The 16,912-nt window shown below is 39.0% G+C and overlaps 1 protein-coding gene across 4 annotated transcripts in view; it reads left to right on the top strand.

Annotated features, from left to right (window-relative positions):
* ATP13A4 (ATPase 13A4) overlaps positions 1-16,912 on the top strand; it is a 116,043-nt gene that overhangs the window by 41,353 nt on the left and 57,778 nt on the right. For all 4 annotated transcript variants that reach the window (XM_043875338.1, XM_043875340.1, XM_043875336.1 and 1 more), the window contains 5 exons: positions 8,616-8,762; positions 11,374-11,444; positions 11,536-11,616; positions 13,826-13,895; positions 15,637-15,771. In XM_043875338.1, the coding sequence (XP_043731273.1) occupies positions 8,616-8,762; positions 11,374-11,444; positions 11,536-11,616; positions 13,826-13,895; positions 15,637-15,771 (504 nt within the window). The remainder of the gene's footprint in view (positions 1-8,615; positions 8,763-11,373; positions 11,445-11,535; positions 11,617-13,825; positions 13,896-15,636; positions 15,772-16,912) is intronic.

Below are 16,912 nucleotides of genomic sequence, written 5' to 3'. Positions count from 1 at the left end.
AAAGTGGCATTTTATTCATTATTCATCTACTCCTGAATTTTAACCAATATTTGTATCGATGCCACATTTCTATGCAAATAACATGATTTACATTCATTGGTGTTTTGAATTCAGATGCTCCTGATGATTTCTGTAGTTTTTATCTTTATTATAATCACAACTACATTTTTTTCCTTTCATTGTCATTGTATGTCACATGTTGCTGAAGATGATGTGCAGAAAACTTTGTGATGATTGGCTATTAGGCCTGACTTTAGGCATTTCACATCTATGTTTTCATAGGGAACATTTTGCCTTCAGTTTCACCTAAAGATGTCAAAGGTAGGGGCTTTAATTTGAAAACTTCAAAATCCCACAAATCAGCCATGCAAATGACACCTGACCACCCGGAAGCTCATTAGCCACCAGCGTGTGTGTGATCATGTTTCCTGGATCCCTTATTTCCTCCCCTCCCTCTTCCTCTCCAGCCTTCTCTCTCCAAACCCAGGCTCCCCACATCAGCAACATTTTTTAAGGTAACCAGATAATTTGTCCATGATTTTACTCATACATTTCTTCTGATATTCCCTATTTCCTTCATTCATTCTTTCACTTATTTTTTCATCCATTATTTGTTGAGCAAGCACCAATCATCTACCAGGCATTGTTACAGACGCTGGGAATACAGCTATGAACAAAACAGATAGCAATCCCTCTTCTTACTGAGTGCCGTTCTGGAGAGGACTCAACTCATTTACACTTGCATGCACTCATCCAGACATTCTCTATACAGTAAATATAGAGAGTAGGTGTTCTATTTCTACTTATTAAACCTCATTCCTGGACCATAAATCACCTTGTTTCTTCAATCTTTGTTGATCCATTCTCTGTCCTAAGTCTGGGAGAAATTAACCACCTTTCCTTCATTCTCTTTTAGCTCTGTATTTTCAAGTCTCATTGCTATAATGCTTTCTGCAGTCTGCCTTCTATTAAAATGCTATTCGCTTTACATTTTACAAAACAGCATCTCCTTGATTATATTATTTAATTCTCACAATAGCCGGGGAAAATGGCATTATCATTTTTATCTTAGAGATGAGGATACAGAGAGGACAATAACTTTGCCATCTAGTAAATGTCAGTCAGGATTTCCCTCTCCCTTCCTTTTTGTCTCTTTCTTTTCCTCCTCGCTTTATAAATTTGATGAGCACAGGTTGTATGTCAACCATAGTGCTAGCTCATGGGCAGGGCAGGAGGCAGGAATTATTACAGTAAAATCAGGGTTCTTGACTTCACAGAGTTCATCGGATCACTATACAAATAAATGCAAAAACCCAACAGCTACAAGTCTTACTGGGTTGGCCAAAAAGTTCATTGGAATTTTTCTGTTACATCTTATGGAAAAACTTGAATGAACTTACTGGCTAACACAATACTTATGAAAGTTTCATGGTTATCATAGGACTATAGGTAAGGAATTGACCAAGTCAAGAAAACCAGGAAAGACTTTTCTGAGCATCAGAGGATGATAAACATTAAAAGGTGATGGTGGATGATGGAGAGGAGCACATGGGGAATGGTCCAGGTAAAAGGGGTCACATGGATAAAGAAATTGAACCTGAGTTCCTAATCTCTAAGCCCAGAGCTTCCCCTACTATGTTATAGTTCTTTTTATAACTTTTTCTCCATTAGACTAGAAGGTTTTTGGAGACAGTGGCCGTGGCTTTTCATTGTGTGTAGCACCTAGCTCATGGCCACAGCAGGTGCTCAATAACTATTTAATTAAATTAAATAAATGAGTTGAGCCCACAACAAATGGTTTCACAGATTCTACCAAAACTTTATCACAAGAGTAAAGTGAAATACCATGATTGAGAAAGTAAGAGGACATAGTATTATGCTTCTTTTAGGTACTCATTCCTGTCTCTGAATTCTGTTTCCCCATCCCCCACTTTAAACTACTTTTTGGTTAAGAATTTAGCCAGAAATGCCTGAAATTTCATAAGCTGGCCTCTCTGAGATGATTTTCTGTTAAGGCAAATAGTCTTGAGGCTACTATCTTTTATAAGATAGGGCTATTTATATTGTGACTTATGATTTGCAAAGCATTTGCATATATGTTGTCTTATTTGGTCCTTACTGGTAGAGATTATTTTTTCCTTATTTTAAAAACGGAGACATAGAGAAGTTAAAAGAAAGGCTCAGGGTTCCAGAGCTGTACGCAGTGAAAACAAAATTTATGGTGAGTTGTTAAGGACTTCTGTGGTCTTGGTTTTTTTTTTTGCATATAAACATGGATACAGCCTATTTGAAGTCTCAAGAATTGCAATTCTGGAGACAGATTTGGGTACCCTGAAAGAGTGTTCTGGCAAAGAAAGAGTGAGGGGCTAATAAGAATAAAAAGTCACCACTGTTGCCTGGGGACAATTGTGATAGGCTCTGACACAAGTCAGAACATGTCTGTCCTTAAGAAATCACAGTTGTTTCTGAGTAGAGGTCTGATAAATAGACTGATGTAAGTTATATTAGGGTAAGGGTCTGATAAGTATTTTGAATTTGTGGCAGGTGTTGTGGATGACTTCATCAGATCAAAAAGTCAGATTTCATCCAGGGTGAAAGGTGCGTAAGTCACACTTCCTTAATAGTCTCCTGGCTCCATTTAAGAGTGCTCTCTTAGCAATACTGGCTCCATTTTGGTTTTCCTTTCACAGTTCTCCACATTTCTCCCTTCTGATAGAGATGTTTCTTTAGAAAGCATTGATGATCAACCACTTGGTTATTTGACATTAGTATTAGCCCCCTTGGCACTGGGGAGACTCATTCCCAGAGAGCCATGTCCCACAGAGGAGAAAGAGAGCTGATCATGCAGAAGGTATATGATTTGAGAAAGTTTAGAGATCTCATAGCTTGAATGTTAAAACTTTAGTCATGAATCAGGTACAATAAAAAAAAATACTCACTAGTTTATAAATAATAGGTGGAACAAATTATATCTGCTTGCTCAGATGGCTGAAGTCTTTTATTATGTGTGGGGAAGACTTACAAGATTTGCATTTGCCCTTGACAAGCAATTTTAAGGAGGCTGTTTGGGCCAGAGAGTCCTTTTAGCAGTTTGAGTTAAAAGGCCTCTTTTCCATTTTTTTCAGTATTATGAATTGGAGATGGTCTAGACAGGAGTTCCCTGAGAAGATGAGGTAGAACATTCACGTCTCGAAGAAACGGGGAGAGACACACAGCTCCTCTGGGGACTTTTGTTCCCTAAGGGTCAGAATTAGTGCCGTTAATTCAAAATGACCACAATGGTCATAGACATTTTCATTAGGCCCTTACAATTATTGTTGTAATAATCAGTCAACAGTGCTATAAAAAGAAAGTTCAGAGAGATACAGATAGCAAGGAAAACATTGTGGTGGATAATCAGAGAAGCAGAGAGGAGCAGAGTGAGAGTGAGAGTCAGAGAAACAGAGCTCTCAGAAGCCTCAGAGGACTTTCCAGTTCTGAAATCCTTTGACAGAATTGTGAGTAGTTTCTCTGAGGGAAATGGATTAATTATTGTGTTTCCTGAGTCCTCAAAAATGCCTGTTGAGATACGCTTCCATTCTTGCCTTACATTTTTCTAATTGACTACATGGGTGAAAATGAAAGCGTTAGTCGCTCAGTCGTGTCGGACTCTTTGCGACCCCAAGGACTGTAGTCCACCAGGGTCCTCTGTCCATGGAATTCTCCAGGCAAGAATACTGGAGGGGGTAACCATTTCCTTCTCCAGAGTATCTTCCCTACCCAGTGATCTAACCCAGGTATCCTGCATCGCAGATGGATTCTTTACCATCTGTGTCACCAGGAAGCCCTGCATATGGAAACTAATTTAGGAATTTCAAAGAAGCCCCATGTTGGCCAATTTTATTATAAATCATCCCAAGTGATTGTAGTCCAGCAAGACAAATACTTGCAGAACTCAGGTCCATAGTTCTTATATGGAAGACCAGCAGATTCCAGAAGGAGACTGCCCTTAGAGAGTGAACCTCCCATATTCCAAGAGAAATTACTTACCAGAAAAAGAAAAAAGAGAAACAAAATCCTGAGAATAGAAGCTAACAAACCAAACAAAACAGAAAGTGAAATCTTAAAGGCCACTGGAACAAATAGAGAAGATAGGGAGAAAGAGCCTAGAGGACAGTAACTGGTAATAAAGGACAGCCTGCCTCCTACCAAGACAGGAGGTTCCAATACAGAGGACTTACTGCCATGTCAGGACAATGGCCCTAGGTCTCCTTACGGCCACTGAGGAGACCACGGAGCACACTGGAATCTTGCAGTTCTCTTACTCAGATCCAAGGTAATATATACAACCCCAAATTAAAATACTGATTTCCTACTACCTCTTTGGAATTTTGCAATGGGTAACATTTTTTTTTTTTTAAAGGCCATCTTAGAGGTACTGCATTTTGTGAAGTGAACTTCTACACCAGAGGATAAGCCTGAACTTAAGTGACCATTGCTCTGTTCTTAAATTCCAAGAGATGAGGTGCTTACAGCAAAAGGTTGGAAAGAGATAAGCAAGGTCACTTACTTCATTCAATATAAAAGTTAGTCTGGTATTACCAGGTTCAGAAAGTGCAAGTCCACAGGAGATAAAAATTGTCCAGGTTTGCCTTCTCTATCTTTCTGTCCAGGTCAAACCTAAGTCTTCTGTGTACATTCCATTCTTTGAAATCCACTCAAGTTATTTTAAATCTTCTTTTAGAGTTCAAGGACTGGACTGGTCTGATTGATTCTCTTGGTGAAGAGGAGGTAAAGATGGTGCCTGAGTGTTAAAACATCTAGATTTGCCAGGCAAACAATTTGGATTATATGCATTACAATGCAATTATTTAAAGTGGTAGGTCTTCCAGTGTATTTAAGTATTTTATAGCTCAGTAAGTGCTTGGAAGAGCTGGGAAACAGACTGAAGAGGAAATAGCCATTTCTAGGTAAATATATTTCTTTTTCCAGATAGGAGAAATAGACTCTTAGAGATTCTAAATTGTTTTTAAGGGAAAGTAAGTTCCTAGTTATAGAAAGTCTCAGGAACAACATACTATGGAAATGAGGTACAGCACTGCACCCAACCAACATTTGTCACATCAGCTATAGGCCAGACTCAGCCTGGGTCACATACATTATGCCTTTAATTCTGAAAACATCCATGAAATGTGTATTATCATCCCCACTTCCTGGATAATGAAAATTAAGTTCAGAGGGTGGTGATGATTTTTCAGTTTGTTTTGGAGCTGAGATTCGAACTCATTACCTTTCCATTCCATACTAGACGACACCAAGCTGAAAACGGAGAGAAGTTGATGAGCTCACCCAGGGTGACCACTCCACAGTGACATGCTTTCCTTCCTTTTCTTTGTCTTATTTTCTCCTTAAAAAGTTGGGTGTATTTCTTTTTTTTTTAATTATCATTTTAAAAATTATGCAATTTTTGAAGGTTACTTTTCATTTATAGTCATTAAAAATATGCATGATTTTACAGTCTTTAACAGAGTAGTAAACAAGGGAAAAGTCACTGTGGCATCTTTATTTAGCATCTAGAGTTCTACTTTGCGTTATAGAGAATTTGAGTTAAAAGGCCCCAGGAGTAAAAGGGGATGACTGGAAAGGGATGAGCTTAGAGACAACTATATCCAAGCACCTCAATTTAGTGGTACTTTAGACTGTAATAAGAAGAATTTCAGCCTTTAATACTTGCCTAGACTAAGATATGCAGTCAGTACATTGGATTAATACTGGTCCGTGAGAGCTTGGGAGTTCCAGTGTTCCAATTTGCCTTTTCCCTTTTAGGGATTACAGTCTAGAGGTCTGTTTGCTGTCACAAAGAACCAGAGGGTGACAGCTTGATTTTGGGAGTCAGATTCTCTGTTGCTAGGAGATTAGAGATTCTGGGCAACTGGATGCTATTTGATACACAGTCTAGAAATCAAGGTGATTTTTATACACGAATCACAAACACTGTTGGATGACTTGTTGAAATAAAGAGGAAGGAGCCAAGATTTAGCATGAGAAGACCTGGTCTCAGGTCTCTGTTCCCTCTTGCTCCCCATACCAGATTGGCTTGGACAATTTTTAGCCTTGTTGATGGAGAATTTTCTCATGTGCAAAATGGAGATTTTAATATTGACTTTGGAGATTTGTGAACCTAAAATAGGACAACTGGCACAACAATTGTTTATAAACTACCAAGTAATCATTTGAAAATTAGTAGTTAATATCATTTTGCTTCATTTAAGAGGACCAAGAGGACCTTATCTTCCTAATTGTCCCCATTTGGTGGCCTGAGGTCTCTGATCCTGAAGCCATTTTTGTAATTTGTATTCCTATTTAGCTAAAAATTATATACTCTCTTACCAAGTTTTTCATTGATACTTCATTTGATACTTTGTCCTTTAGCAATCTTAGCTCAGGCTGGGTATAAAATGGCAGTTCAATCAAATTGTACTTTTAAACAAAATATAGACTAGAGCAGAGGCTAAGACAGGATCTAGAAGGCCTGGGGGATGAGGGTGTCAAATTCCTGCTCTAATGGTTACCAGCTGTGACTTAGTTTCCTCCCTGTAGAATGGGGATGGTAATGAACAGTAACTACCTCCTAGGGTTTTTGAGTGTTATATGAAAGCATACGCATGTGGTGTTATATGTGCCTAAAAGCCAATAAGTGCTCAATAAATATTAACTGTTGTATTACTTTTATTGGAAACACAAAGTTTTTTTCATAACAGAGCACTTGACTCTTTCATGTGGTCAAAGGCAAAGCTGGATGATGCTGAGCTGTGTCAAGTTGTGTTCTAGGGAGTTTGTGGCATATTCCACAGTATCTAGAACATGTCCCAGTTCAGTGGCTTAGTACTGGAAATGTAGCCACCTTCAGTCATTCTTAAGCTCTGAAGGTAACTCCATACAGTTGTGATTTGATTTAGTAATCTTTAAAAAATGAAGTATAGCCAACTTTACTGGTTTTTAATATTAACTCATTAACTTTCAAATTTCTACTAAGGCTTTTCCTTCCTCCCCTCCTGTCTCTTTAAATTTTCCTCTCCTTTTCTCTTCTTTCCTTGTCTTTCCTCTCCTTTCTTCCCTTCCTCTCCCCTCTTCTGTCCTCCCTCCTTCCTCTGCTTCGCCTTCCCTGATCATCTCCCTCCTCCCTCTGTCTTCAGTTGTCTCTCTCAGAATCTGTGCTAAGCCAGGTTGGAGCACAGACATCCATCAGACATGATCTCTACCCACAGTCTGAGGAAGTGATAAGGTGAGGGGACAAAGAATGATGCAGTGAGGTAGTATGTGGTGAGAATCTCAAGTACCCTGATGATTTAGAGGAAAGGTCAGAGAAATTAGGGGTGTTCCCATGCATGAACCCTGAGTCAGACCCTGAAGGATGGTTAGGATCTGGCCCCAGGAAGACTTAAAGATACACACTCCAAGCTGAGGAAATGGTAAGAACCAAGGCATGGAGGTGGGTTTTGCCTGAGGAGAATCATTGTAAGAGACTTAGCTGCAATGATTACTAATGCTTCTCACTGCCTTTTGCAGTCAGCTCACTCTTCATGGCTGAAGTGTTGTGATGGAGACAATCTCTGGTTCTGACCTACATTCCTAGGCCTCAAATTGCTTCCCAGGCTTCACTCTTCTGGCCATTCTTCCTAGCTCCTGAGGTTTACCAGACATCCAAGTGGAATTTACATGTGTCATTTACCCATTCAGATAATAACCATTGCTATAATCAATCAGTCTCTGAGGGACCATTATGGTAGCTGTTACTCAGACCAGTGCTGCTGCCTCTAGTTTTATGCTGTGATGGAGTCATCAGTGAACTGAAATTGAAGCAGCTTCAGTTAGGGTCATGCACAAAGATACCTTCCTCAGCACTGCCTATGCTAACATCTTGACAATTACCCTTGGGCATGTTCAGCTCATACTTTCCATACTTTTCCCATCCATTCATCAGATTCTCATTGAGTGAATCAAAATTCCCCATGTGGGTGGAATGTAAGTGACAGTAAAATATGGCACCTATCTTCAAGATAGTCTGGAAGAATTAAGAGAATGTAAGGTAGAAGGTAATTGGGAGCACAAGGTGGGGACAGTGGCAATCTTTTGGAGTTGGTATAGTGACTGACCTCCCCACTCCCACCCCCACAAGAGGTGTTAAAGAGGTTGTTCTGGAAGAGGTGGAATTGAAGTTAAGCCTCAAAATAAGAGGATGGTTCAGTTCACCTGGTCTCTTAGCCCTTTAGAAACACTTTGGAATGCTTGCTTGTTTGGGATTTTTTTTTTCCTATGAAATTTGTGTGTGGTCATAGCCCCATGGTTGGAGGGTAGTAGGGAAAACTAATTCTTACTGAAAATCTGCCTCATGACTCTTGAGTGCTGTCATATGCCACTGCATCATATTCACATTCTGATTCCTCAGTAAGTGATGACGAGACTTTGCCCTTTAAAGCTCTAAATCTACCAGCTTTCAAAGGCATATAGTGCCATCAAGAGGGTTTATTAACTCTGCAAACTTACACAATTATATAAAAACAATGCTTTTCAGGTTGAATTTTAGCCTGATGACTTCCTTAAATTCACAGGAGTTTTGGTGTTTATTTCCTCAGGATGAATTCCAAACTTACTCTCGGAAGAAGGTTATGTGGATCTGCCTGTCAGCTTTGAACAGTGCATTTCGGCTCAATGCTGACAATCCTTTCATCACCGATGAGGAGAGTATCATAAATAGAGCCGTAAGAAAGCCAGACCTAAAGGTAAGTATGATTATGGCTCCTGCAGATGCTAGGGAAGTTGAATCTTTTTTTGTTCCAAATATAAAATTAAATTCATATATAGCCAATACTTTAAAGTAACTGTAAATGGAATATAACCTTTAAAAATTGTGAGTCACTGTATTGTACACATGTAACTTACAGAATATTGTACAGCTACTATATTTCAATAAAAACGGTTAAATTCAGATCCTCCACTGTGCCAATCTTTAATTGACAGTATAGAACATTATAAAGAATATGGATTTTGGAGCCAGAGCTCAGTTCAAATCTCAGCTTCATCCTTCAAAACTGCAATCTCGAGTCAATTACTAAACTGCTGTTAGTTTTTTCATGTATAAAATGATAATAATGCCTACTGCTAATATTAATTGATGAAATTCAATAAATTAAGAAATGCAAAGATCAATATAGTTGCAGGTATATAGTAGATGTTCAGTGCCTATTAACTCTTAGGAGTATCATGCCCTGTATTATAATCTATGCAATGGGATTTGTCTTACAATAAAGGTTAATCCCCAAAGACTATCCTAGGAAGTTTGTGTCTCTATAAAATGATCTTATTTTGAATTTTGTCATTCAAATGTATTTGGGTTACTCTTTGCCCATCATATTAAATTAGTATTACTTGAATTATGACTAGTTAACATTCATATATAAAATGTATTTATAACAGACTTCTTTCTCTTGAATTTATATAGGTGTAGACAACTATTTAAGTTGGTTTTATGAGCTCAAGGTCGGTTTTTGAAAATAATAAAGTCAATTGCTGAGCAGTTTCTCTAGTCAATTGTTACCACTCAGTTGTCTTGATTGCCAAAACAAGCAAAAGCAAAAGAGGTCAAGCACCCAGCTAACAGATTGCTTAACCTGTTAGCTGGCCATGAACCTGGAGAAGTAGACGTCCCAAATCATCCCATGGACACAATCTTAGAATATTATTGACCTCTATGATCTTTAAATTTTTAAGAAAATATTTATTTATTTATTTGGACTTCTCTAGTGGCTCATGGGTAAATAATTCACCTGCCAGTGCAGGAGATGTGGGTTTGATGCCTGGGTTGGAAAGATCCCTTGGAAAAGGAAATGGCAACCTACTCCAGTATTCTTGCCTGGGAAATTCCGTGGACAGAGGAGCCTGGTGGGTTGCAGACCATGGGATCACAAAAGTTGGATTCGACTACAACAACAACAGCATAATTTATTTGTTTTGCTGCACCAGGTCTTAGTTACAGCACATGGGATCTTTAATCTTTGTTGGTGTCTTTAGTTACGGCGTGTGGGATCTAATTCCTTGACCAGGGATCAAACCTGGGCTCCCTGCATTGGGATCTCAGAGTCTTAGCCACTGGACCGCCAGGGAAGTCTCTCCACCATCTTTAATTCCATCAAACAAATAAGTGAACTGACAAATGAAGACATGATCAAATAAACAAACAAAATGTGAGGAAGGGGCAGAAGTCTTGAAAAGGAAAGTTCTGGGACCTAGGCTTAATATTTGCATTTACCAGTGTTTTTGAAAGTGCCTTAGTTGACTCCAACTATTGCTCCATGACAATATGACAGTCTTACCATTTCTCTTTGTGCTTAATTAGATCACCAGTTAAGGGAAGTTCAGATTCATAGGTAAAATTGCTTTAAAAATTAGAAACAAAAAGTCATAATGTCATAAGCATTAACCTTTCTTCTCCTTTCCATTGACAGTACCCTCAGATGCTCATTTCCTAAAGTTCATTCTCTTGCAATAATGTCCTCACAGACTTCTAGAACCTGTCAGTCTAATCTTTTTTTAAAATGTCTCTTCCATAGGTTACTCTGCAAATCTGTTGCTTACAAAATTAAGTTCTAAATACTTACCCAAGCATTTGAGAATTCATACTCTGATCTTTATTCATCCTTCCAACCTCCTTCTCCATTCAGCTGTCAAATAGGTCCCCTTACCTGCCCTACCTGACAACTAAATTGTACAAAACTTCTTTGAAATGTCATCTTCTCATCTGAACAAAATTCTTCCAATCCTTAAGAATGCAGCTCTGATTCTTCTTCTCCATAACACCTTCTGTCATCTACCCTCTATATTTCTACAGTATTTCAATCTTATAATTTTTGCTTTATTTTGCATTAATTTCTTTAACATGTACATAATTTGACTGATACAGTTTTCCCTTTTTATAACATATTTCCTTCCCTTGTTAGGTTATCAAGTAGTGGAATGCAGAGGCTGAGTTTTACTTATATAATAAGTCCATGGTACACATTGACTGAATGAAGACTTCAGATAAAGAATGCCATTTCTGTAGTAGCCAAGGACAGGATATGCTGCTGCTGCAGCTAAGTCACTTCAGTCATGCCTGACTCTTAGCGACCCCATGGACTGCAGCCTACCAGGCTCCTCTGTCCATGGGATTTTCCAGGCAAGAGTACTGGAGTGGGGTGCCATTGCCTTCTCCGATAGGATATGCTAGGAAAGGATAAAATCTTAAGTATATTAGGGCTCTCCCTTTGCTTCTTCCACAAATGCTTCTTTAGTCTCTTGATTGTGTGTATCCACTCATCCTCAAACTGGAGATTTCTTAGTACTTTTCTTTTGCAGGTGAGATGCATAAAAGTACAGAAAATAAGATATGTTTGGGACAACTTGGAAGGACAGTTCCAGAAAATTGGGTAAGTTGTTTGAGCAATTGTATCCAAAAAGAAAAATACTATCTCAGAAATATTTTGCTAAATATATTTCTCAATATTATTATTATTTTAGCTGTTTGGAAGACTGGCTAAGTTCTGCCAAGATACACCTAAAGTTTGGATCTGGTCTGACAACGGAAGAACAAGAGATTAGGTATCAAGTTTATTGTTATCTATCTATGTACCTACAGATGCATAGATGCCTATACTGTTATCTATATTGTTATCAATTTTTTGATAGCTGGAAATGACTGTCACCAGGTAGTCTAAAAGAGGGCCCAGGAAATAGCTGCCTTAACTGGTCATTAATAATATCAGAATATGTTGTAGTGCTCTATTTAATATTATTAAAGCAAATGCTTTTATATACATTATCTCACTTCAACAGAGCAACTTCGTGGGGGAGTTAGAACAGACACTCTTATCATCTCAATAAAACAGATGAAAAATCTGACTCAGAGAAGTTAATGGCCTAAACAAGGTCACACAGAGAAGTGACAGAGGAAGAATTACATCTTTGACTATAGGTTTACTTATCTTTCTACTCTGCACAATGCTTCTCAAGGTTACTATAATAAGGTTGAACCAGTTTTGACTAATCAGGAAATATGTATTATAATATGATAATGTAGTGAAATAATAATTGTAGAGCAGTAGAAGAATACCACTCAAGACTTGTAGCTCTACAACTGTAAATCAGTTACTGGGCATAGAAGCGAGGTTTGGGAAGGGCATTGCATTGAATGTCAAGAGCCTGTTACTAATTTCCTGTGTGCTTTAAGCACATAGCTTCTCCTTTCTAGGTTTCAGTTTCCTAATTGTTAAAAGGGGGGCGGGGGGAGAACTCTATACACACCTTGTTAGTCCTCAGTTCAGTTCAGTTCAGTTGCTCAGTCGTGTCCGACTCTTTGTGACCCCATGAATCACAGCACGCCAGGCCTCCCTGTCCATCACCAACTCCCAGAGTTTACTCGAACCCATGCCCATCGAGTCGGTGATGCCATCCAGCCATCTCATCCTCTGTCGTCCCCTTCTCCTCCTGCCCCCAATCCCTCCCAGCATCAGGGTCTTTACCAATGAGTCAACTCTTCGCATGAGGTGGCCAAAGTATTGGAGTTTCAGCTTCAGCATCAGTCCTTCCAATGAACATCCAGGGCTGATCTCCTTTAGGATGGACTGGTTGGATCTCCTTGCAGTCCAAGGGACTCTCAAGAGAGTCTTCTCCAACACCATAGTTCAAAAGCATCAATTTTTCAGTGCTCAGCTTTCCTCACAGTACAACTCTCACATCCGTACATGACCACTGGGAAAACCATAGCCTTGACCAGATGGACCTTTATTGGCAAAGTAATGTCTCTGCTTTTTAATATGCTATCTAGATTGGTCATAACTTTCCTTCCAAGGAATAAGCGTCTTTTAATTTCATGGCTGCAATCACCATCTGCAGTGATTTGGGAGCCCCAAAAAATAAAGTCTGACAATTGCTAGTCCTAAGTTTCTATGATTCCTGTATCCCTCTCCTCACCATTTTAGGGTGGAGCTTTGGTGGCACTTTGAATAGACCCACAGTCTACAGCATCAGCCTCAGTTGGATGCTTGTTAGAAATACAGAATCTCAGACCACACCTCACCCTTACTGAATCAGAACCTTGCCATTAACAAGACCACAAGGTTATCTATGTGAACATTACATTTGGGAAGCACTGCTGTAATACATTCTATTAAGTTCTTTGATCTGAGCATCTACATAGAAGCCACAGATAAAGTGTTTAGTGTTCTTAACAGCAAAATACTCACAGAGAGTCATTGTTCTGTAGAATCAAAGAAACACATCTCTGAGTTTTCAATTAAAGGACTGTGTATCTGTGCAGCTATTTTTGAGAACTTGGCATCTTTTCACTCACATTAAAATAAATTCTGCAGCTTCCCAGAACTGAATAGGAGGAGGGAAGCAGGCATGGTGTTTCTTATCAGTAAAACTGTTCTCTTGTAATGAACCCCCATCCCACATCCATGGAGCCAGAGTTGGGGAGAGACAGAGTTGAGAGTGTGCCAATCCTGAAACTGCCTGAATGGAGCAATGACTAAAATTAAATATCCAAATTACCATCAGGGAAAAATTAAACTTCATGAAGAGTCTAGTTCAATAAATGTAATAGGATCATGTTTATTGGTTTTCACCTGGAAACCCTCCCCTTCTCCAGTTATTTTGAGAAAGATGGAGATATTATGTTACAAGGGAGGTGTATATTGATCTGACAAGTGAGAAAGAATGGAACATGGAACAGACCTTTTTATCAATAGATGAGAAATCATTTATTTTTATTAGTAGTGACTGAGTGTTCTGTGATCTCTCCCCACAGGAGGTTAATATGTGGGCCAAATACTATCGATGTTGAAATCGCGCCCATTTGGAAGCTGCTCATTAAGGAGGTAATCATTATTTTCTCTTGGTGCTGGCTAGAAAAGTTTGGTTCTAGTCAAATTATCAAGAATGTTATTTGTCAATGGTAACCATACCTTGGGCTATTTTTAAAGAATGCTAAGCATATTCCCATCCCTACTCTTTCTTGGGGTCCATTTTTACATATACATTGACTGTTATAGCATAAGATAGGATGCTCATGTGTCTACTTACCCTTTAACGACTCAGTGAACATAGGATTTCCGTTCTATGTTTCCTTTTTAATCCTATGCTTTTATCTCCTGTCTCATCTTTGTGACACTGGAATAATAATAAAAACTTAACCAACTCAATCCCTTTCTTACGGGCAGCATACACAATTTCCTCAGCACCTAAAATAGTAAGAGAAAAGCGTTTGTTCAGCCTTATTAGTTCTATTGATCTCAGTGTGTGTGTGGGAGGGAAAGAAAGATTTGACCATCATTTACTTCCTTGAATTTTTTCTCTTTGACTCTATCCCTGGGCTTATTTTTCATTTTACAGTGATTATTGACACTCTAACTATACAGCTATACCCTGGATCCCCTCCTGCACATGATCTCTGCTCCTCCTTGCCTTAAAACAGGCTTACTACACCCCAGCTTCTTTCTCAATAATTTTTAGCAAGCTTTAAGGCATGAATGAAAGCAGAAGAAACTCATAAGAAAAGTTTCTGTGTGCTTATTCCCTAACCAGAGGCAAAGATTACGATTTCTGTTTTAGAAAGATGAAAATCAACTAGAAGGAATTTGAGTAATGGCACAAAATGTTTTTAACCCAAGCAGGATCACAACTGTTGGAGTTAAATCCCTACTTTCTCCCATAGTGCTCTAGATGCTCAGCTACAGATTATCCCTTCAGCTTGGCTCTCTATTTATAATAAAATTTAGTCTTCAACTCACACGATAAAGTATTTGAAAGGCTTCAGATATGACAATGTTTGTCATAGAGAAGGACAGTAAACTGGAAAGAATTTAAACTCTGTAAACCTGACCTACTACTTCACTCTTCTGAAGGCCAGTACATGTAAACTGGACATGATTCTACTACTACATACATATAATAGACATAGAATGTGTTAGTCACTCAGTCTTGTCCGACTCTGTGCAACCCCCATGGACCGTAGCTTGCAAGGCTCTTCTGTCCATGGAATTCTCCAGGCAAAAACACTGGAGTGGGTTGCCATTCCCTTCTCCAGGGGATCTTCCTGACCCAGGGATCAAACCCGGGTCTCCTGCATTGCAGGCAGATTCTTTACCATCTGAGCCACCAGGGAAGCCATGATATTATGTACTCCTCAAAGGACAGTTGTCATGGTCAACATGAGGAAACATGAGATGATACTTTGTAAATTAATAAGGTGCAGTGGTGATTAAAAGTAAGTTGCTCTGGGGCCAGATCATCTGGGTTCAGGTCCTGGTCTATGATACTTGCTGCTCTGTGACGTTGGGCAATTTCTCAGTATCTAAGGCTCTGTTTCTTCATCTTTACCATGGAGATAAGTAATGACTTCTGTTTTAATGAGATAATTATGGGAATTAAATGAGTAAATTCAGGTCAAGTTGCTTAGTGCACTATCTGGCACATGGTAATTGCTGCATAAATAGAATAAGAATATTCTATGGGATGATTTGTGTTGTGGAAATGATTATGATAACAAAAAAGTCAATGAATAGCCAATGTAAAGCCTAAATATCTCCTTTGTCTTCCTGTTTTTATGTCTGCCAATAGGTTTTAAATCCATTTTATGTATTTCAACTCTTCAGTGTCTGTCTGTGGTTTAGTGAAGACTATAAGGAGTATGCTTTTGCCATCATAATTATGTCCATCATTTCCATCGCTTTGACTGTATATGATCTCAGAGAGGTGAGTTTAACCACTAACACTACGGTCTCAAAAAGGAAGAATTCTGACTTTGTTGAACTTTTGTTAGAAAAGAGTATAACGGGGAAATAGTTATTGCCCACCATGTGTGTGCTCAGTCGTGTCTGTTTTGTGACCCCATGGACTTTGTAGCCCACCAGGCTCCTGGTCCATGGGATTTTCCAGTCAAGAATACAGGAGTATGTTGCCATTCCTTTCTCCAGGGGATAGTCGCAACCCAGGGATCAAACCCAGGTGTCTTGCACTGCAGGCAGATACTTAACTGCTGAGCCACCTGGAAGAAGTCACTGCTCACCTCATAACAAATGAGACCACATGTGTAAATATCTAGCACATTTGCTGATGCTCAACAAGTACTAGTTCTTCCCATCCCTTCACATCTCAATCCCTAACCTTTCAAGTTATTTTTACCCTTTGTTTAGTTTATTAAGTTTTCCTAGAATATGTGTATATTTATGAATTAAAAATAAGTGAAAATATATATACAGAATACTGATGGATCTTAAAGATGGTGGAGGTAGAGGAGTCTTTAATGTTTAATAGGGATTTCTGTGGCTTAGTCAGTAAAGTATTTGCCTGCAATGCAGGAGACTGGGCTGGGTCAGGAAGATCCCCTGAAAAGGAAATGGCAACCATCTCCAGTATTCTTGCCTGGGAAATCCCATGGGCAGAGCAGCCTGGTGGGCTACAGTCCATGGGGTCTCAAAGAGATGGACATGACTTGGTGACTAAACCATCGCCACCAAGGAATGTTTAGTATCTTTACCCTTTGTGTTGAGTTGGTACTCATTTGTCAACACCCCAATCCAACTCTTGGTTTTCCTTATACCTGTACCAGGGGATCCAGGTGCTGTTGGGAAAAATATCACACAGTACAGGTTGCTTGACTGTGTTATAAATCCATGAATATTGATCTCATCTGGGCAAGCTTTCTATATGTCTCTAGTCAACATGCTCTCCAATTCTCTGAAATTAAAGTTTCAGACCAAACCTTCATTCAAGTTTGTAAGATGCCTAACTATTCACATTCTACCTTTCCTCTAACTCAGCTAATATTCTGTTTCATTGCTTTTTTCACAAAGATGAAAACCATAAGACAGGAATTTCAAGACAGCATTTAAAC

Source organism: Cervus elaphus, chromosome 19 (assembly GCF_910594005.1).
Source record: "Cervus elaphus chromosome 19, mCerEla1.1, whole genome shotgun sequence".
Classification (NCBI taxonomy): domain Eukaryota; kingdom Metazoa; phylum Chordata; class Mammalia; order Artiodactyla; family Cervidae; genus Cervus; species Cervus elaphus.
Note: the sequence above shows the minus strand (reverse complement) of the source record. Positions and strands in the feature narration are given on the sequence as shown.